The sequence below is a fragment of the Halictus rubicundus genome, chromosome 13, assembly GCF_050948215.1.
Source record: "Halictus rubicundus isolate RS-2024b chromosome 13, iyHalRubi1_principal, whole genome shotgun sequence".
Classification (NCBI taxonomy): domain Eukaryota; kingdom Metazoa; phylum Arthropoda; class Insecta; order Hymenoptera; family Halictidae; genus Halictus; species Halictus rubicundus.
In genome coordinates this window covers 2,646,919-2,670,270 of record NC_135161.1, presented here as the reverse complement: position 1 = coordinate 2,670,270, position 23,352 = coordinate 2,646,919, and the positions used below count along the sequence as shown (strand labels likewise).

The 23,352-nt window shown below is 33.5% G+C and overlaps 1 protein-coding gene across 1 annotated transcript in view; it reads left to right on the top strand.

The window, feature by feature from the left end:
• LOC143360356 (uncharacterized) overlaps nucleotides 1-23,352 on the top strand; it is a 141,467-nt gene that overhangs the window by 86,727 nt on the left and 31,388 nt on the right. The window contains exons 3-10 of the mRNA XM_076799111.1: nucleotides 8,027-8,071; nucleotides 9,150-9,371; nucleotides 13,494-13,556; nucleotides 21,120-21,359; nucleotides 21,515-21,676; nucleotides 22,041-22,167; nucleotides 22,274-22,423; nucleotides 22,510-22,686. Coding sequence (XP_076655226.1) covers nucleotides 8,027-8,071; nucleotides 9,150-9,371; nucleotides 13,494-13,556; nucleotides 21,120-21,359; nucleotides 21,515-21,676; nucleotides 22,041-22,167; nucleotides 22,274-22,423; nucleotides 22,510-22,686 — 1,186 coding nt within the window. The remainder of the gene's footprint in view (nucleotides 1-8,026; nucleotides 8,072-9,149; nucleotides 9,372-13,493; nucleotides 13,557-21,119; nucleotides 21,360-21,514; nucleotides 21,677-22,040; nucleotides 22,168-22,273; nucleotides 22,424-22,509; nucleotides 22,687-23,352) is intronic.

Sequence of the window (23,352 nt, the reverse complement as noted above, 5' to 3'; positions counted from 1 at the left end):
AAATACCAAACATCCAAGTTCTAATGTTAGGGATTCACTGGTTCAAAAATTATGCGTGTTTAAACTTGAGCGATTTTATACGTTAAGCGCAGAGCTTGTATTTATGGACATTCCGTTCACGCTGCGAATAATCGCAAGTTTGTGTATAAACAGAAGTCACCTCTCCGAGTCGACCGACGTGTCGCCAAAACAAAAAGCCTAGTGTCGAACCCCAGGGACGTGAATGGTTCAAAGAATGGAATTATTCGATGCAGCCGCTTCTAGCTGGAGGCAGTATAAGGTTTTTATTTGGGTGGCGTTTTCAAAGTAATTTAAAAAAACAAGGTTCACCTTCAAATGGCCTTGAAAACGCCAAAACGCCCTTGAAACGCCTCCCCCCCCCCCAAATAAAAAACTGATACTACTCCCCTCTTTCCCCCTTAAAATCCTTGGACACGTGTTTTTCACTTTTTTAATATCTTTCATACTTTTCGAGATATTGGGCTGGAAAGTTTTCAAATGAACACCCTGTATATGAAATAACTTTTCAAACGAAAGTTGTAGTATATAAAGAAGTGAATATAGTGACAGGAAAGAAAAATTTTGTCAAGGTCATTTTTTCAAATTTTCAAGGCTATGGATATTTTTTCTATTAACAACTGTTTATGCTGTGTATGTATCCTTAAAGAAAAAAAAACAAATTCAACGATATATCATAACGTGTATTTATGTGAAGATTTAAAAAATTCAAAATTTTCAAATTCGATGTCCCTTAAGTTCCCATGATCCAATCGACTCCAAATTTTTTCCAGATCATTTTCCCAACAAGTGTTACAATTCTGGGGGGTGAGACTAAAAATATCCTACAAAATAATTTTCGTCAAGTATAGCTGAGGTCCCACCTTACTGTGCATAACAAAGGATTAATATTTGACATAATTTAACAAATTCCAATAGTAATAATGTTAATAAGTATTTAATTAAAAAAAAATAAATTTGAATAAACAAATTAATTATAATTCAATCAACAATTTATTTAAATAAATCTGATAAAAACAAGTAAATAGCAACAAATCTTTGATTGTCTTTGGATTAGGTGATATTCGTACTTTGTTATACTGTTTATATATACTGTTATGTACTTGTTATTTACTGTTTATGCTTGCACTTACCTGAGTTGCGTACAGGAAGAGGTTGGTTACCTGTGAATTCACGTACTTATACGCGGCACAGTGTAGCGCTGTAAATAAGCACTGAGCGAAAACTAGCTTACTTACTGCACACAGTAAATGGCGCTATTTCCAAATTCGTTTCAGTTAATGGATTTATCGAAAATAACAGCAAAAATTTTAAAGATTGCTCTTATTAGTGTTATTGTTTCGTAATTTCAATGCGTCTTACTAATATACTACACGTTTCTGTGTGCTGGAATTATTTACGTTACCGAATATTGACTTTCATTTGTTCAGTACTTTCTCAAGGTTTCTCATGAGCTTTACACGAAATTGCTCTAAATTATGAAATAAAAATTCGAAATGATTTGTTTCGTACTTTAAGAGCTTTTGTGTTTTACACACTTAATTTAAAAAAAATTTGATATCTCTTATTTAATATTCATTATACTTTGAAAATAAGTATAATTAATATAGGCACAGGCATTGGTACCCCCATAGTACCTGGATCCCTTATCTTATGCCTCCGGTCTGTTTAAAGAAAGAGTAAATTATTTATCTGAATTAGTTACTTCTAGTATATCTAGTTGAAAATGTTCACATCGATAACGGCCAGTCCCATGCATCGCATAGACTTCCATAAGTGTTCGGGACCGATGGCTCTCGAACATTTGGTATCTGACCCGATTACGTTGCTTTTAACCACGTTTGGTATTAATCGGTCTCGTCGCAGAAACACGAGCCCCCCCCCCCCCCCCGGCTTCGGCCACTTTCTCGCAATAACTTGAATATCACGAGGGCCGCTTCGACCGCGTGCTATTTCGATAAATAATAAATCGACACAAGCGCATAATTGATCCCATGAATCGTTCGGCCGCCTTATAATTTTTCACTTTAACGATTCTAAATAAGAGGCGATCAAGGTTTCGCTGAACATGCGGCTGCAGCTAGCTCTCTAGATGTCCAGCGCACAGAATTGCGCATAGTTCATCAATTCCGGCGGCGGATATAATTAAAGTTTCATGTACATATGTGTATATTGTACATATGTATTGGCATGTATATATATTTCCAAAATAATTTTGTTCCTACTATCTATCTTTCTCGACGAGATAGGCTTTTTCACCATTTACAACCACTGTTGCACACTAGTAATTTCGACGTTGTGTTAATCATTTTATCCATTCTCCTCTGAACGAAGGAGATCTAACTTGTTAGATATATGCGAGAAACAATCGCCTATTGTGCATAAAATCACCAATTAGAAATTCGAATATTACAAAGATTATATTTATTCGGACAAAGTATGGCGACAAATTAATATTTTTTCATCACTGAACCTTGAGTTTTACAAATCTTTTTTAGGTGTACGTACAATCCATGCTGTGTGTGCTCATTACTGTATATTCAGTCTTTCATACCTAAAATATGATACTTGTAACGTAACTGGACACAAAATGATGATTTGACTCGCCTCCCTAATTGACAAATGTTTATTATTTAGTAATATATAGTAACAAAAGTATGAATTATTTATTGATAATATATATGTATATAGGTCGGTCTGATCCGAAGATATTGAATAATAGATCTAAATAATGGGCATACTAGGTTAATAGACGTTTTAAAATTTCAATTTACGATCACTTTCGCGCTAGACGCGATGAAGTAACACATAACTATTTTTGAGTCTTACGGCATATATCCTTAATCAGGCACGTTTCTTGGAAGTTGTGTAACAAGTTAACTGATAAAGCTGCTCCTTTTTTATGCGTATTTTATAGTTTCGATTCGTGTGCGTAATCGCGTGCAAGATAAGTGCGTTCTGCGTAACGGAAGATGATCTTACGAAGCTGAGAATTTTCCACTGTAGTTTAAAGTTTAGGCATGTATGCATTCGAACAAATACGCGTTTCAAAGTATTTTCAAACTTGCAATACAATTTTCGTGTCAAAGATTGCGAAGTTTGATATTTTAAACATTGAGAACTTGAGAAATATGAAAAGCAATTGTCGAAGCAGACAAGAAAGGTTTTAGATCTATGTTATTTAGATGAAATAAATAAAACTCCAGTTTTCTATTGTTTAGGAGTCTTAAGGGAAACCGGTCAAAATGTTTAAATTTTTTAAACAAAATGTTTAAGTTACTGTTTATGTTTAAAAAAAAAAAGTAAGAATTCCTAAATTGCGTGTAATTTAAACCTTTCCTTATCACTATGGAAAACAACATTTTGTACAAATCGAGTTTTCTTCATTTTTATATCAAGAATATTCCATCTAATTACCAAGACAAAAAGAGACCACTATCTTATTTATGCTGACCAAAACTTTAACCTTTCTAACGCGTGAACTTTGACTGTATTTTGGTCACTCTATAGTATGGTTTGATTTTTAGTGTCTATTGTATTTGTTGAGTGCATAACGCGTGTTGTTAAGTGCAAAAATTAATTATAAAAAATATCGTGCCGAGTTTTTCGCGAGGGTTTTCGCAAAGGAAGGTGGCAGGAAAATTTTGTGTAAGACACAAGTTCACAAATTGTGTGCGAAATCAGTTGTGACGTGCATAAAATTGATGCAAGAGAAACTCGATTTACCATTAGTCGAGAAGCCTGTCTTATTGTTCGCGAAGTAAGAAAAAATCGTATACCGCAGTACGTACCATTCAAGAAAATCTAAACTTCTCCTGTCGTGAAAGACGACTCAGTGCGTAGAAAATGACCTCCTAGAAGTTAGCCCCTCACTTTCAGAATTACGTAATTTCAACTGTTATGATGAATTCTGCTAAGTTTGTGCTACATTGTGCTCGAATATTAACAGTGTAATATCAAAAATGCGACAAAAAATAGAAAAAAAGAACGATTTTTAGAGTAGTCCACCACTTTTAATTTTTTGTTATTTTCTCAATTGCGCTGAGTTGTGCTACCATTGTGCTAAAGTATTACTTCAAAAAAATAAACAGGAAAAAGTTATGGTAAATAATAGTTTCGGATATGCAAGTAATTTTTAAGTTAGTATCAGTTATCCAAATACCATATAATTGCATATCTGAGTTATGCTATACAAATTCCCCAGAACAACGATGTCAAGGGCACTTTACTCTTATCCACGGCCCTTCACGCATGGATTCTATATCCGTATTTAGACTTTGTGGTCATCCGACACACATAATATTGCATATCTTCGTTGTGCTAGGATAGCACAACTCAGATATGCAATATTGTGATTGTGGGGAGTATTTTGAATAAAATCGATGGTATATTGACGATAAATAAGTATATTGACATTTCCTATGAAAATTTTCAGCCATCGTTGCTTCAAATTGGATTGGGAAACAATTTTCTATATAAACAGAATAATGGCCCTAGTGTAACAGACCCAATTTCTGTGTCTATACTAATTATACTTATTTTTAAAGCATAGTGAATATTAAAAAAGAGATGTATAACATACACATTAACGGATTTTAATGAAGAAATATCTCTTTTTTAATGTTTATTATGGTTTAAAAATAAATAGAATTAATAAGGCACAGTCGTTGGTACTCCCTACAGTAATGGCATCCCTTACCCTAAGCATATGGCGAAAATTACACAGAAATTTTTTAAATCGAATAAATCGAAAGCTATCGATTGCCCTCCCCAACTCTTTGACTTAAATCTGACAGACAATCTATGGTCGATTTTTTATTAGAAGACAAAAAAACTGAGGTGACCAATAAGAAAAATTATTATTCAACATTGAAGAGAACGTGGAAATAATTGGATGAGAAATATCTTCCGAAACTAGTGGAGAATATGCTACGACAACTGCAAACAGTTATCAAGACAAAAAAACCATATGAAAAATTAACAGTTACTGCAATTTCTGTTAATTATTTTCATTAAAAACTTGACACGGCCGCTTTGAAATAAAATAAATAATTTTAAATGAAATAATTAAAAATTTACACTGTACAAAATGCTATTTTGTATAGTATCAATATTAAAATAAAAATAATAAATAATGATTTGAGTTACACGACATTTAGAATTTGGTACTTTTTCACTGTTCTTTAGAGTAAAAATGCAACATTTAAACAATGGTTTTTTACTTTTATTAACCACAGTATTTTTATAAAATATTTCTGAAAAATTCAATAATACAAATTTATAAAAGATTTCATCTAGAATAAGTAATACCGACTAATTAATTTAATATTCTGTTATTAAACAGAAACCATACAAATACATATTAATTGGTATATTAAATACTAATATTTGAATAATGTACACTATGTCGATAGGTAAAAGTGAACAATACGTAAATAAATGTTTTAATGATAACATGTTATCATTCATTACTTAAATGTAAAATAATCAATTTCAGAGCAAGTCCTTGATATTTCCACACACATAACATTTTCTATCGTACCGCAATTTCTGTAACAATTTCAACTTGTTTTTGTATCAATCTAATCAATGTGTTCGTGTCTCTTTTATTGTCTAGATACATTTCCAAACGATATCTACCACCACGCTCAACCATGCCTACAAAACAATAAAAATTAGACATAATCATATACAAATCTAATCCAGACCTGGCCCAACCCGTGTCCAGCAATAACAAGTTCAGAACCGACACCTAATCTAAGCGTTATGCCGGTAAACTAGAAAATGTTGTGTCGCTAAGTTATAAAATGATACTAATATAATACAACATCTTTTTTCGATTCGCCAAGCCTTTTCAAGAAACATGTTTTTAATGCAAAATGAGGCTATGCTCAAAATTTGAGCTCAATCTGATTTAACTGATTTTCGGAACTTCAGCCTAGATTTGTACGGTGTTATACACAGTTTTCATATAGCATTATTACAGAGTATATATACAGGGTGTCCCAAAAATGTTGTATATCCCTGAAAGGGGTTATTCTCGAGGTTATATGAAGTAACTTTTTCCTTTCTGAATATGTTCTCTGCTGGTTTGTTAAGGAGTTATTAACGAAAAACACGAACCAATCAGAGAGCGGCTACAGCTGAGTGTGGCGTTGGCATTAGCCGAGTCGAAATCCGTCCGCAGTAGACGCGCTCTGGTTGGTCCGTCTCTTTCATTAATTACTCCTTAACAAAGTCACGGAGAACATTTTCGTAAAGGAAAAAGTTACTTGTAATGACCTCAGCAATCACCCCTATCAAGGAAGTACAACATTTTTGAAACACCGTGTATATTGAAACGAAACATTCTTTTTAGGAATATAGTCTAGTATCCAGATCACTATTTTTGAAGTACAACATTTTTGGGACACATATTAGCCGAAACATAGTCGTAAGCTTTTGTAGTAAAGTAGTAACACATCAACGAATAAATTAAACTAAAGTGTAATGACGAAATCGTTAGCAAAGTTTGTCGGGAATATCTAATTACACGGTCGTAAATGACGTGAGCAAACACTGTTGGCGGTCTCGAAAAAACTGGCACGAATCTTGTTAGTGATCATGATGCGACGCGTACAATCATATTGCACTCTTTGGCACGAGGCAATTGAATGCGATAGGCAATTGTTAACGACGCACTTTATTTTACCCGGAAGAAAATCGTGTTCGCTGATAGTCGGGATTTCGCACTTTTACATGCCCCGACAGATCAGGAAGCGTTCGATTGTTCACAGTTGCAAAGCTGATTAGATGACCTTACAGTGAATCAAGGGTGCGATGTTATAATCGTTCTTCTCAATTACAGATGCACCATGTTTATACAAATGTAGTAGGCGGCAATCGCGTAACCATGAAGCCGATTCTTTTTATAAACTTGCGAGTCTGTCATTGAAGATATTAATGTGAATACACATTGTAGATTCAATGCGTTTGCAGAACTCGTGAATACAAAATCATATGTACTTCGAAGGATTAACCGGAACTAATGTGATATTGATTTATTATTTATTTAAAATCTATACGAATAGGGTAAGGAACCCAATTACTGTGGAGTGCTTATTTTTAAAGCGTAATGAATATTAAAAAAGACATATTACAATTTTATTCATTAAAATCAGTTTATATATATATATATCTTTTTTAATATTCATTATGCTTTAAAAATAAGTATAATTAATGTAGGCACAGTAATTAGATTCCTGACCCTACCTATTTACAGTCGAATCGGAAAGTAAGTTAACGATTCAACTAATAGACGAAATCAAATTATTGTATTGTTTATGCGAATAGCCATCATTCTTACTCATATTTAATGAAATCTTAATCAATTTTCATTGTACTTATAACCTTCTAAAACAATGAGAGATATAGGTATCTTTTAAAAATTAACAAACTCAAAAATCTTGAATTTTTTCACATCCTGCTTTACAGTTAATGTTTGCGTAAGTAGTCTATACTTTTCGAACGAAATATAACGAGCAACTAAATAAAATTTCATCCATATTACACGAGAACAGTAAAAAATTATAAAAGAAATCACATACATACGGATTTTGGATTTTATATTAATGAAATATGTCATCGTTTCAAGCAATATAATATTTGAAATCCATTGATTTTATATTTCATGGTTTTAAAATATTGGGTGATTCGATGTAATATCACCAAATTTTGTAAATACGTGGTAAGGGCGGAAAAAATCTCCAAATAAACAATAGTACAGACATTCCCTAATATGAAAAAAGATAACAGAAAAATCTTCAATTTATTGAAGTGCAAGTAATGTTAATGAAGTTTTTCATTTTTTAGTAATTTTTTATTATACACGAAATCTATAGTTGTTAATTTATGATATTAGTACTTTATCTGAGAATACATAAAAATTTACTACAAAGACCATGCACCTAAATTGCAGTACTTAAGAAGCCACCATTTGCAATGCATATAATCTTTGTTTTCTTTTTAGGGTGATCCAGGCATACAAGGATTCCCTGGACCTCCTGGACTGTCGGTTTGTATAAACCTCTATTCTAATAAATATCTTAAAAGTTATCAATTATGGAAACTCTTCGTGGTAGTTTTTGCATTGTTAAAATTTCATAAATTATGCAATTCAGATAGTATTGTATAAAGTATTGCGTTTTACAACATTCCAATTCTTTCGAATAAAAATGCTTTCTGAGAAGGAATTAGGTCCTTACGTAATCCATAGGTAATGATTTAGTAAATTGTTTTTAGTTAACCACCGTATGATTAGAAATTTTTGCGCTCGTTTGAATATTCATCAATATCATTATGCGAATTGGTTGTTTTATCATCTGTAAGATCGATGACCTTCAAGTAATGTAACTTTCTCCTTAGCACTTTTTTAAAGACATTATCAGACGGAAGTGTTTAGATGATCTTATTTAAATTCCCTACAATAAATTTATCATTTCTATTTTTTCATTAGAAATGTCTAAAAGGCGTTTGTCTTTTGACAAATGTATACTATAACTTCAAGAGTAATTTCTAAAGCATCACTTTCTGTGAACGTCAATTCATGATCAGATTATAGTAATGATAATGATAATTACGTATATACAGGATATCGTCTTTTATGTATACGACAGGCTGCGTCTTTTCTGTATACGACAGGCTGCGTCTTTTCTGCTGTATTACGTAAAACAAACGGTTTTCGAAAAAATTGAGAACAATGTCGGAACAAAACAAAAAAATATTTTTTGAAAACTGGAGTGTGTTTTTATCATCTTTTATCTGTAAACACTTCAGTTTTCAAATTTCAACAAAAATTTTTTATTTTGGTTTGACAATTTTCTCCATTTTTTTAAAGACGATTTTATGAACATTTAATAAGGTTTATTTTAATGTTTATGGACTCGGGGGCACGTTGTCCCGTTATCCGCGGGTGCTCAAACTTTGTACAGATTTTTGTTTATTATGTGGAACAATTTTGGTGGGTGAGGAGGCATAAACAAAACTCGAAAGTCGGGAATAATAGCCGCCCTAGTGTACAGTCTATTGATAATTCTTTCTTGATTAAAGAACCAAAAATAAGAGACTAATGATAATTAAATTATTGACTACAGGGTTATACTGGCCTAGCCGGTGTGATGGGACCTGACGGTCTGGATGGGTGCAACGGGACCGATGGACGTGCTGGTGCACCAGGAATGCCAGGTGTCTATGGTAATCGTGGTCCTCCGGGTCCGATAGGTGATTACGGACCAACTGGTGAACCTGGAGAGGGTGGTATCAACTCGATCGGTGTAAAAGGTGACCGCGGTACTCCGGGCATCAATGGACTTGAGGTAATCTAACATCATTCTATAAAATCGAATGAAATTACCGAAAAATTGTTTGTCTTGACACCAAAGCTAAGAAAGCAGACAATTAAAAATTTATTAAGCTGTTTCAAAATATTTCTTGTAACGTTGATTGATTATGGACGTTTTTTTTTTAAGTTTCCATAAAATATGAAACATTTCATTAAATAATGACTATTTAAATCAACTTCTAAAATTAAAAGTTATTCAATATGCAAAAGGAAATTAGAGAAATATGGTAATATCTATTATAAGGGGTATTTTGACCCATCTTATCCTGTGCATTTATTTTCAAGATTAAATCGTGATAACAAAACAATAGTATTTTAAGGCCAGTTAATCTGGGTTATGATATTATTTTATATACATAAGTATATTCCATCTTTCTGAAGTTTATAAAGAGTTTGGCCACCGAAACAGATGTAAGAACAAGTCTTTTCAGTGAATCTAATACAATAACAAATTACACGTTATGATTTTGCAACAAATAAACAACGAAGAAGTCACTATTTGATAATCATCTCGTCCAACAGATGTAATGTAAAATTAATAGACTCTATTAGGTACCTCTTTTTTCTCCGAATGTATAATACAACAATTTTTAACCAAATATGTTCTGTACCATAAACAACATATGTAGGATAAGGGACCCCATTACTGTGGGGGTGCCAATTACTGTGCTTATATTAATTATACTTATTTTTAAAGCGTAAAGAATATTAAAAAGAGGTATATATATATACAGGGTGTCCCAAAAATGTTGTACCGCTTCTTCGAAAGCGGTGATTCCTGAGATCAATTGAAGTAACTTTTTCCTTTGCGAAAATGTTCTCCTCGTCATTGTTAAGGAATTATTAATGAAAAACACGGACCAATCAGAACGCGGCTACAGCGGACAGATTCCGGCTCGGCCAATGACCGGTCCGCTGTTGCCGCGCTCTGGTTAGTCCATGTTTTTTGTTAATACCTTTTGAACGTAGCCGCGGAGAACATTTTCGCAAAGGAAAAAGTTATTTCAAATGACCTAGGGAATCACCCTTTTCAAGAAAGTACAACACTTTTGAAACACACTGTATATTAATTGATTTTAATGAAAAACATTTAATATCTCTTTTTTAATATTCATTTTGCTTTAAAAATATGTATAATTAATATATGCACAGTAATTGTCACCCCAACCGTAATTGGGTCCCTTACCCTATGTACATAACATACACTTTGGAAAGACCTGTGAATAAATTCCGCCGGATCAAACTGCTCGCTGGGAGTAAAACCGAGGATAGGTCGAAAGGGAACTGTTGGACACGTAGCTTCGAAGAGAAACAGTGTTTTGCGAGTGGCAGTAGCTTTGAAACGTGACGGGCATATTGGGCAACGTGTAGAATATAACTAGGACGAAATTTCTTCGTTCACGTAGATTACATTAAGGCGCCGGATTTTTAAGAGTTTAAATTGGAAATTGGTTTCTTTTGTTGGGATTGAAGCTCGCGTCTAACACTTCAATACTGCATGCCTCTGATTTCAGCGAACCACAAAACAAATATTCACTCAATAGTAACACAATACATAACTTCGATTATCCAAAATTACTAAATGTGATACCTACATTTTTAGCGATTAGGTACTGGCTACAAAAATCAACTTACTAAAACTATCCCTACCATCATTTGCTCCAATAATACAATTTATTTTGTTTTTTGACAATTAACAAAAAAAAAAAAATAAGCAGCTTCATACAGTTATTTCATTTTCGTAGTTAATATTTAACTGAAATTAATATTGATTTTCATCACTCAAAAACATGATCAATGTTATCTTAAGCACCTATCGATGTTACAAAAGATTAAATTGTTGAAAGTTAATTTAAAGATTTTATTAACATTATATTGATCCACTGAAATAGAATATTAATTCTACTTTTTACTTTTCATAATTCATGTATTTATATACAGGAGAGAACAAATTTAAGTATTTTTAAGTAATCCTTTAAAAACTATAATTGGACCAAACCACTTGAGTTCTTTTAAGATGTTAGAAGGTTTACTAGATAATGTGTAAAAAGGTTTTTTTGAAATTGCTGTTGCCCGGAATTTCGAAGAAAACAGTGTAGGGCACGATTTTTAAATTTTTTTATCTGTGCCTAAAATGAAAATTTAAAATATATCGTTTTTAATCAAGTTTTTGTATACATTGCTCAGTAAACTCATTTTTCTAACATCACAAACAAAAACTCAAGTAGCTTGATCTAATTTTCAAGAAATTATTCATTTTTAAGTTCCACTTAATTTTGTCCCCGACAAAATTATTATTGCAAATAAGCCAAGCACCTAAATCACGAGAGTATCTTTAGTTTGGTTAGAACTATAAATAAATTCTTATTCGGGTAAATTTTTATCCAGGTAAATTTTGATTCGATTGGATATTCAATAATGTCGAATAGAATTTTATTAATTAAATTTTGCCCAATACTGATTTTGCAAAAGCATTTTAGAAGCCTTTGTTCACTTGCTGTGTGTAGAATGTATACATTCTGTATTATATTAATATTTCTTATCACAAAATTCAAATGTGATGATCGAAGTGTTGCAAAATTTGTGGTTTTATTTTTTATAAGTAAAAAATACTATTAGAAATTGAATTCGAGAACACAGTAACACTAATTACGCAAAACTTCCCGAGCTCATCTAGAAATCGAAAGAAAGTGACTTCTTCGCTGGTTTATTATAAATAATCGCATAAATGGATTAAAAATCGTTTAAGAAAAAATACAGGTAACAGACAGTTTATTCAATACCAACACATAATGAGTAGAGTCCGGATGTTCATGCACATAAAATATGTAAGAAAGCTATGAAAATATGTAAGGGATATACAGGATGTTCCAAACTTAAAAAAGAAGAAAGAAATGTTTTATAAAGTTTGTTAGGAAATGCTTTGTTACGGAGTTATTAATCTCTGTTCTTCCTAAGCAGTTTTAAAGGCAACAGCATCGTTTCTATTAAATGTTTCCGCGACCTGTTGAAAAATAAAATGGACAAGAAGAAAAAAATGTTGTCGAACCTCTTTCAAATCGTTCCCAAGACAGAGTTGTGCTAATTTAATTACATTATAATTGAATTACGCAATTCAATTACATTGTATTTCAATTATATAGTAATTCAACGACGTCGGAACTGAATTACATAATTCCAACCTTTCAGTTAATTCAATCACTAATTATTTTAATCAGATGTGCAATTTAAATACAATATAATTAAAATACAGCTCTCCAAATTATGTATAGCCCGGAACTGTGAAGAATTTCCTCGTCCTTGTTCATAATACGTAACGCTATTTTATGTAAATTAATTACAAAGTATTTTATAATTGTACTCCAATTGCAATTACGAATTACAATGTAATTTAATTGAATGAAAATCAATGATTACTATGTAATTAAATTACTTTGTAATTATAATTCCTGGAGTAATTCAATTGTAATTCTGCACAACTCTGAGTCCCAAAGTTCTACTGGTATTCACAAATACCAACCGTTGGTAGCAAAACAGATTCAATAAATATGTTACGCGCATATGCACGAAATGTGTAATACATTTGAGCATGCGTTCTGAAAAAATAAATATGTAAAGCATATGCATTGCGTAATGCGTGTAAAATAAAGAGATAACCCGTTTTTAGGTTGTCCTAACGACAAAACAAATTTTAGCTTTGGTTACGAATTTTTCTCGAAAAAAAAATCTCTACGTAGCGTATTTACCGAGTTAATAGCAAATAATGGCCAGGTGTATTATTCCGTCGGCTCCTGGACGAAAATTTGTCCAAGTTCCACCGCTAAGAGGAAAGTTTGTCCATATCGGTCCTAAACGATTTTCGACGGTTAGATACTGTTCAAATCGATCATTAAACAGCATATATCATAATTCCAAACCGCTACGAAACGTATTTACCGAGTTATTAGCAAATAATGGCCAGGTGTATTACTCCGTCGGTGTATTACTCTAAATTCTATCAACATATGCATGAACATCCGGACTCTAATGATTGGTTTAATATGCAGTAAGCTTCTTTATCTCGTTCGCCGGCAAATCACTGAAATTTTGTCCTCAGGGTTACCCAGGATCGTACGGGATTCCTGGCGAAATGGGCCTTCCAGGAGAGACGGGCGACATGGTGAGTACTGAAACGCGAGTTATTCGTACCTCGGGTACCACCTCGGGTACCGTAACGACCGATCGGGCCAACCCGAGAGGTTCGTGAACCTCTCTTACGAGAGTTTAGGTTGTACCGCTGTACCGCGCCGCACCGCACCGCACCGCGCCGCACCGCGCTGATTCGCAAGAAGGCACGAGGAGCGAGAGAACGAGAGAAGGGACGAAGGAAAAAGAGAGCGATAAAGGCAGAACGCTTTCGGGGCCTGGACATGTCTCGTTCCTTTTGGCGAAACGCCACCTGCTCGCATGAAATATCGTCTGGTCAACGAAGTATTCCTCGGTAATATTTAACAGCCATGCCAGGAAGCAGACGAACGAGCAGAGAAAAGAATCCGAGAGAACTCACCGGCCGTGATATCACGAGATAAACCGCTCGCGCTGGAATTCCCTTACACGGTTTTCGTAAAAATCGCGTAACCACTATTGTACTGGCCAGCAAACTTCTTTCCGACGATCCAAATCGGACTTCGTGCACTGACTTTGCCGTTAAACGCAGTCGCGATAGTAAAGAATCAGATCTGATGACTGCCCTTAATTACAATTGGAAGAATTTCTTTAGAAAGAATGACATTCTTCCAGCTATTGCTGTTTCGCTTCGTATGTACAAGTTAAGCGCGCGAGCAATCCTCGCTAATCGGTGTAAACTATAACAAATAGCTAAACATTCATTGTGGTCGAAAGAATGTAGCTAGTTTTTAACTTATCTTCGCTGAATGAAATAATTAAAAAACTCCAGCGCAATTTATCCAACTTGTCCGCAAGAGAAATTCCGCCTCGCTTGGCTTTATGTAACAAATGGCTTTACCGAAATTATTTTTCAGTTGACGCATAGCTAATGTAGCTTTTCAAATAAAATTCATGATAAATAATATATTTAATTTAATATTAATAAATAAATGTTTAAATGTATTTAACTAAATTGTTTCAGATCGATAAAAATCATTGCGCTCAAAATTGAACAATTTTTTAGTGATGTTGCATTGACAACACGTCGAAACAATATATGTATATCGTAGAAAATCAAAACAATGAAGAATGTTGACAGTCAAAATTGTAGACAATCAAGAAACTTTTGATTCCTTCAGAGAACATGTTGATTGCAATGGTGGTTGGTTTGATCGATAGGTTTTAATTCGGAAAGGATTATGTTGTTACGGTTAGAAATCGGACATTTCGTATGGAAGAACCTAATAAATTACACGAAACGATTGCTCGTAAATGGAAATAGCAAAAGAATTTTCAAATCACATAGGACGGAGCGGCTGGAGAAAAGGATGCCACGTGTCAATCGTTAAATACGAAACGAGCCAGCATCTGCTGAAATCCGATTCGTCTAGCGCCTCTGGCTGGCATCCGCTGACACGACTGTCACTGATAACGCGAGCTGTCGTCTTCTCTCTCGAGAGAGAAGATTGGCAACTTCTCGGAAACACGAAACCTCTGCTCCCTGCATCGGCAATTCTCGAAACTAATGAATACATGCGTGCAGCTTTCACTTACGATTAGTCCTGAAAAACATGAGAAATTGGATAGAATTTGGATCCTCTGTCAGACGAGATGTCGGATCCGAATAAACCAAACTCTCGTATTACGCTGTGTTTAGTTTTTCTCGAAGACCAATATCATGTGAAGCTACTTTGCAACTATATACAGTCAAACCTGTTTTTGTGCGGCAATTTGTTTTGTTTGATTTTTTTTTATGCGGTATATGAATACCAACGGTGTTGGCATTATAACACCATTGTAATGGGGATCCCCTACAGGGATCCAGCTTTGCAACAAATTTTAAAAGCATTTTCTTAAAATAGATAACTATTTCGATAGGAGTTTGAAATTCCAAAAAGAACTTCGATTGTGTATATCTGGCTATCGTGACGTTTACAAGCAGTTGATCAAACGACCGTCGTTGCAAAAACTTATCACTGACTTAATGGTAACAAAACTTTACGTTTTGGACTACGACGAGTAGTATTGAATTCTCCATGTTTAAAATAAGAAATTAATTTAATTTAATTATTTATTTTGTTTGGAAAGCACTTTTTCGCTATTTCGTAAATCTTTGACATATTTTCTAAGTGAGACTTTTTTTATGCGGTCCCTCTCCAACGCATAAAAAAAATTTTCTTTAAAAATTCTTAAAAAATTATTTGTTACAGCTATTTATGAAGTTTCTGAACATTCTTTTTTGTGCGGTTTCTCTTATGCGGTCCCTATCCACCGCACAAAAACAGGTTTGACTGCACATATTAGTAATTAAGTAATATTAACAGAAACTCGTTATGTAGTAGCGAAGTAATCTGTACCAAGAGTTTAAAGATATGACAACAACATTTATTTCAAAGTGAAACGATACAATATAAAATATATATGTCCAGTGTCGCCTGATGAGGGGAGGCAGCACGAATTGAGGGGAAAATGTTACCCTTTATCTCCCAGTATCCGAGTATGCGCGACAGAAGCGTGGGGAATAGCGCGTTAGAGGGGGAACTTAGAGTGGGGACATGAGTCATGATCTGGCGATACTGGTACAAGGTGCGAGGAAATTATATGTCACAACCACTATAGCGTCATTCTACACCTAAAGATCGGCGGAAATCAGATTCTTCACCTTGAAGTTCAAGGTTAGAAGGTTAACATTTTGTCTTATACCGTGATCCATCTATCGCGAGGATCAACTTCGTTAAAGGAACGAAGCTCGGTCATTTTTTCAAAAAATTATGTAAAAGTTTTAACAGTTCTTAAACTGGTTTTATACTCAGTATGTTTATATTTACGTCGTCAGTTACACAGCTGATACAGTATTACGTTTTCTTACATTATTCTTGTAATTCTTCTATCAGCCCTCTTTACATGATTCTTTATTTCTTTGCTTTCGTGCATTACTTTTTTACGATTAATAGCTGTATGCTATAGCTATATGTCACATGCTATTGACGAAATAACTGGGAATTACGCATTAGTTCCAACAATATAATTTTGAATTCTAACTTTGTATTTTGAATGGATATGCAATTATGTACAAAACTGAGTTGAATTATATTAAAATACAGTATAAATAATGTATTCCCGAAAAAACGGCTGGTTTCTTATTTATAATTGCTTTAGTAAAAAAGAAAAATCTAGAAAATTTTATGTTACAAAAATATTGGGGCACTTTATAAAATAAAAATAATACCTTCAGTATAATTAGTTAATACTTTGTTGGGTACTCTACATTTTTGATAACTTGTCTTAGGCGATTTGGCATTTTACTAATTATTTTTTTCAAATAATTTGCTAATTTTATGCTATTCTTCTTTTATCCTGTTTTTCAATGCTTTTTTGTTATGCATCGTCGTTTTGCCAACTCTGCGGTCCAATTAATCCCACAAATTCTCAATGGAATTTGAGTCAGGGGTTTGAGGAGGGGGCTGCAGTACTTTTGCACAATTGTACAGTAAAAATTCCTGCACAATTCGGGCCTTGTGCTTTGGGTCATTGTCTTAATAGAATTCAATCCCCACATTTGTGGCGGTTTTTTTAAAATTCTGTTTTAAGATATTTAAATAGTTATACTTATCTAAAATGTCTTCAATAAATACAATTTCATTTGTGGGTGACTACACTTTGTTTAAGTCAGTTTCACCACAAATCAGTTTAAGAAATGTTAACACTTTGACGTTATTTTTCGAGAGAACGTTTTTGTGTCGTCCCAAGATACCTGTAAAAAAGTTGACCCTCGAGGATGAATGGACCACGATATAAGAAATACATTTCGACTTCTTGACCTTTAATTTCAAACGATTTTACGGCAACTTCTTTTCCAGATTTCCACCGATCCCGAGGTGTAGAATCACGCTATTACTGTCGCGACATTTAGGGTAAGGAAACCAATTACTATGCGGGTACCAATTACTGACACTAGATTAATTATACTTATTTTTGAAGCATAATGAATATTAAGAAAAGAGATATGTAATATATACAGGGCGTTAAAAAATATTTGTGTGGTATATAGAACACACTGTGCTGAGTAAGAAAACCTTGGTAAACATAGGTCGACAGGTCAACCGTTTCTGAGATATAAGCATTTTTGTTTGCTAACTTCATGATTCATTTACTATTGGCCTTTTGATATTTACAGAATATTTTCCACGTGTCCTTTTTCCTTTGATATACAACTGACTGATTCCAGATAAAATCTATTGTCGGCACTTGAACGAGGACATTCAGAATGCGATTTATTAACACTGAACTAAGCATCGCATGCGTTGGAAGCAGTGCTGGGCAAAGTAGTATTTTAAATAGAAAATAGTAAATAATTCACTTTATTTTTAAAGCATACCTATAATCATGCAAATAAATTACTTTATTTATAAGAAAAAGTTTTTGAAATATTATTTGAAAATAGTATTTTATTTGGAAAATATTGAAAATAATGAGACTTATTTTGTAGGACTGTGTAAAATAGTATTTCAAATAGTTGATAGTAACTTATACTTTTCTGATATTTTGTTGCGTGTAATGTTATTACGATATTGTCGTCTGTTTATCAACATGTTGCACACAAATATTCGTAATTAAGCTACACATAATACTTTGTTATGAATCTGTTTATGAAAATAAAAATATTTTATTTGCCGAAATTTTTCGTTCTATCTCAAGTACAATAGTATTTTATTTGAACCACATTAAATTATACTGTTTAAAATAGAATTTTTAATATTTTTTCTCAAAATTTTGCCCAGGTCTGGTTGGAAGTAAGTTGATCATAATGCTAGCAAACAAAAATGTTCATATTTGAAATGTTGACCTTTTGACCTATGTTTACAAAGGCTTTTTTATTCAGCCCAGTGTGCTCTAAATGAATTGAACATCTCTTTTTCTTTAAACATGTGTCATTAATATGGGGACACTCCACGCGAAATCAGACACTTTTTGAAATAGCTTCTGTTTCGGATTTTGTTCAAACTTTAATATGTAGCAGTCTTTAGTGACCTAAGAAAATTGTTGATTTTACAGACGTGTAAGAAAAAGTGTCACCCTCTTTTCATTAAATTATAGGAGTAAAACTAACAAACCCATGGAAATGGGTTTTTAGAAGCTTATAGTGAAAACATAAGAGTATCTACTGAAAATGTTTCCTTTTTAAAAAAAATTTATTTTTCACCATTCATTTTGCAATTGTTTTAAACAAATGCGATTTATTCATAGAAAGGACCTTTTTAAAAATTTGAAGAGGAATAAGGATATAGCCACAAGTGACCCCTTTACCAGAATTGTGACCAGATTTCAAAAAGCGGAGACTTTAAAATTGATGAAATTAAAAATTATTTAAAATTGTTTGAGTGAATTATTTAAGTGAATGTTGCAGCGACTGGGAAGCTATGCTAGAAAAAAGAGCCATTTAATGCAAAAAGGGTGACACTTTTTTACACGTCTATAAAATCAACAATTTTTAAGATATTGAAAAATCCTTTGAGACTACAACATTTTTAAATCTGAACAAAATCCGAAACATTACCTATTCCAAAAAGTGTCCGATTTCGCGTGGAATGACCTTGTAGGCACAGTAATTGGTACTCCACAGTAATTGGGTCCCTTACCCTAATCTCATTGTATCCTGCATTTTATTTTAACGGTTGTTGCATATTTACATATTACGGTGATAGTGGATATAATTTTTTATTGTAGCAAAACAAAACCACACTTGACGTTGAAAAAAAAGCATAAACTGGATTTTCAAATGCATCATCATGGAGTATTAATTAATATTAACTGTACTTTCTGATGGATCTAAAAAATTTTAATTTCAATACTATAACAAATAATATTTACGAAAAAAAGATTCTCATGAGATCTTCACAATTTTGCCGTGAATATAAGGATGATTTTGGGGATGGCATTGTTCGCAGCGTTAATTTCAGGAAATATTTTATCATATGTTAATCTGCATATAATTTAAAAAAAGGACATGAATTTACGGGTTAACTTAGTACTTCTGCGTTTTCGAATAATTCTTATTGTTAAGCTGAAAGTTGGTTGTAGAACTCTCTCAATTCGGCACGTAGCGTTGTATTCTCAAGAGTAAAAGCGTGCGATAACGGAGAGTAATAATAATGGAGAATTGCACTGGAGGCTATACCAAGTAATGAACTTCTATACCCAAATACAAATCTCGGGAATCACGCCTTCAGTTAATGTGCAATGTAAGAGAATCTAATAAAAGCGGTCTTGTTAAGCACTGAAACTTATATTGCGTATCATTAAGACACACTCAATAAAGGGTATAGCCGGATAAGGAGGTCAAAAGTGCCCCTAAACCAAATTAATGGGTCATTCGATAGCTTATCCAAAGAAAATGCGTTGTGCCAATTTTCAACCCTAAATGTCGACATCGAGGATAGTAATGGGGTGACAAAATTGTTTATGAACTCTTAAATTGAAAATTCAGGAAAAAATCAGGAATATTTCAGCTATTAGTATGCATATCTATGAATTTTTTCAGGAACGTTCAACCACTTCTTAGCTTCGTCTTCATTATTAAACTTCGTTATTAATCATTTCAATCTTTTTTATCTTCTAAAATTCGGTTTCGAAGCTAAAAATTCCGAAAAAATACAGACATGCATTCTAATAGCTGAAATATGCCTGATTTTTTTCAAAATTTTGAATTGTTCACTCATGACTAGACAGTGTATATATATATATACAAATGCATAGTTTTATGGAAAAAAGATAAATATGTGGGAGTTGGATTGAAAATAACGTCATTTCTATATTCTAGAAATGTATTTCCTATTTTTAATTTTGTTCCAATTTTCTATTATTGCATATGCGTTGCAGATATATAAGTTTAAAAGTTTGTGCAATAACAGCATATGCCATTTTTATGTGCTATATTTATTTCGTCAATTTGAATCAGTTTAAGAAGCGACAAACTTTGGGGATGTGACGATTATGTTTCATTCAAAAAACATGCCAAAAGTTCTAAGTAGTAGAAAAGCATTAATACAATCTTGGATTGGAAACGATTCAAATTTCATTATTGGCATAAAAAAGGTAAAAAATAGCGGTTTTTAATTTTTTTAGCTATGTGACTCCACTTTGAAAAATCTAAAAAAATTATATGTTAACAACCATAACGAGATGCTAAAACTGTAAACATATGAACATAGTATATCATAACTTCTACCAGAAATCGGCATTTCAAAAATTTTATATTTTTTAAGATTCAGTTTCGAAGCTAAAAATTCTTAAAAAATTCATAGACATGCATTCTAATAGTTGAAATATGCCTGATTTTTTTCAGAATTTTGAACTGAAGAGGATAAGAGAAATTACGGAAAAACCTGATTTTCTTTGTTACCCTATTACTAATCCCCATGTCGACATATAGGGTTGAAAATGGGCATAAAATATTTTCTTTGGATAAGCTATCGAATGGCCTATTGTAAATTTAATTTGGTTTAGGGGCACTTTTGTTATACCCTTTGTTTGATGACTCTATACAAAATGTGTGAAAATAATCGTTTCATCTTAGGGTTATCCAGGCGAGCGCGGCTTACCAGGTATGCAAGGTGAACCTGGTGATACAGTGTACGGCGTGAAAGGTGCGCCAGGTGAACAGGGAGACAGGGGTGATCCTGGGCCGTCTAGTAGAACTGAATACATCAAGAGAACCGGGTCCACACCGGTGAAGGGATCTAAAGGCTACAAAGGGATGCACGGGGACTATGGTGAACGCGGACGGAGGGGAGAATTAGGTGCTAAAGGTCTTCGGGTAAGTAATATCGTCGAATTTGATTGAAGATCAAATCTTCAGATCACAATAAACGAAACGGGGTATAAGTGAGTTTCAGCAGTCCCACCTCCAATGACCTCGAGCTCCATACACGCCATCAAAGTGCATTTACTGATTGTAAAATTTGTACGCAGGGTCGTCCAGGGTTTCTGGGTATTAAGGGTATGAAAGGAGAGCAAGGTGGTGACGGACCGAGAGGAAAACAGGGCGTAGACGGTCCAACTGGACCTCCGGGCGAAAAGGGAGAGAAAGGTGCTCCAGGTTATGCTGGAAATTCAGGATCAGTCGGAACAGACGTAAGTAACTATAGTCGAAGTTACTAACTATAGTCGATAATCCATATGAAAACAAAAATTTTGTTTAAACAGAATTTTAATATATTTTTACACGACTAGTATACATACACTTCATGTGATCAGTTTGTCGCGTGTTTCTTTGATATTATCTTTTTTTAAATCTTATTATGCTAAATTTATTATATGCAAATAACAAAATCAAATGACACTCCTTAGTATCTGGAGAATCTAAATGAAAAATGTATACCCGCCCCTCTGCATAATTATGAATGCTGAAAAATAGCTGTTTATTTAGTATCTGTTTTTCTTAAACGAAGAAAATCATAAATTACCCTAAAGTTAGAAGCATTGCAAATATCTTTAGGGCGAGCCCGGAGAAGCAGGAAATCAAGGAGCTCCCGGTAAACAAGGAGCAGCCGGAGAACCTGGAAAATATATACCGGAACTCGACGAAATAATCGAAGGAAATATTGGAATTCAGGGGGATCTAGGTTTGTTCTCATTTATTCGAGTACCGGATCGGGAACATTTTTATAGATTTTTCTAAATGTAGAAAAACAATTGAAATATTTTTAACAATCACTTCTTTTTATTTAGGTCCTTCTGGTCCAATGGGACAGCCAGGAACGCCAGGTTTACCAGGTAAAGTAGGTTACATTGGGCCACCTGGTCCTCCAGGACCTGCCGGTCCTCCTGGTTCGCCAGGACCAAAAGGGACTTCAGTGAAAGGAGAGCCGGGGTCTGATGGTACGTATTTAAGAATAGTCCTTGTACGTAAACTGCTGGCAATGTATCGAAATGTTACAAAAATGTTTCAATTTGTATTACGATAGGTCTACCTGGACAGATGGGCACACAGGGCCCTCCAGGTTTGGTTGGCCCCCCTGGAGACATTGGACCAAAAGGGTTTCCCGGTGTAACAATTATTGGACCACCAGGTTTCGACGGGAAACATGGAACACCTGGTCGCTTAGGAGCAGCTGGAGATCGTGGTGACCCCGGCACTGCTGGTAACGATTATTTTAAACATCTTTATTTCCATTGCCATCGAACGATTACAACAATTGTCCAATTTAATAACGAGAACTGTAACGACTCAACGTTACAGCATAACGATATTTATGTAAGGGTATTCTTTTTTGTTACTCAAGAAACGTATGTTAACAATAGGAAACGGGTATCAAATTAAATGTTAAATACTATCCCTGGCAAAAATTATTCAATCAAACAGATGTAGTGTATATGTTTGTAATTATTCATATTTCCAATATAGAAAATATTTCCATTAACGATAAAGGCAAATACAATAATGATAATACCCGTCATCTATAAAGAAAACATTAATGTAAAAATAAACATGTTTATTGTTTCACAATATAGAGAATGAGCATATTAAGCGTTGATTTAAGGAAGAGTTTAATCGTCCCGAACCATTCAAAACATTCTTTTGACGATCTCTATCGTCATCTTCACCGTGAGAAATATTAAAAAGTGTTCTAGTACGTTGTTATGCTTTTTAAATTTCTCTATAATTTTCACATAGATGTAGACAGGCTTATTATTTTATATTTAGTAAAAAGGCAAAAGAATTCATAATTGTAATAATATTTTTTTAAAATATCATCAAGTTTTACACCCTATTTCTCTTATACGTGTATGTATATACAATTTTATTT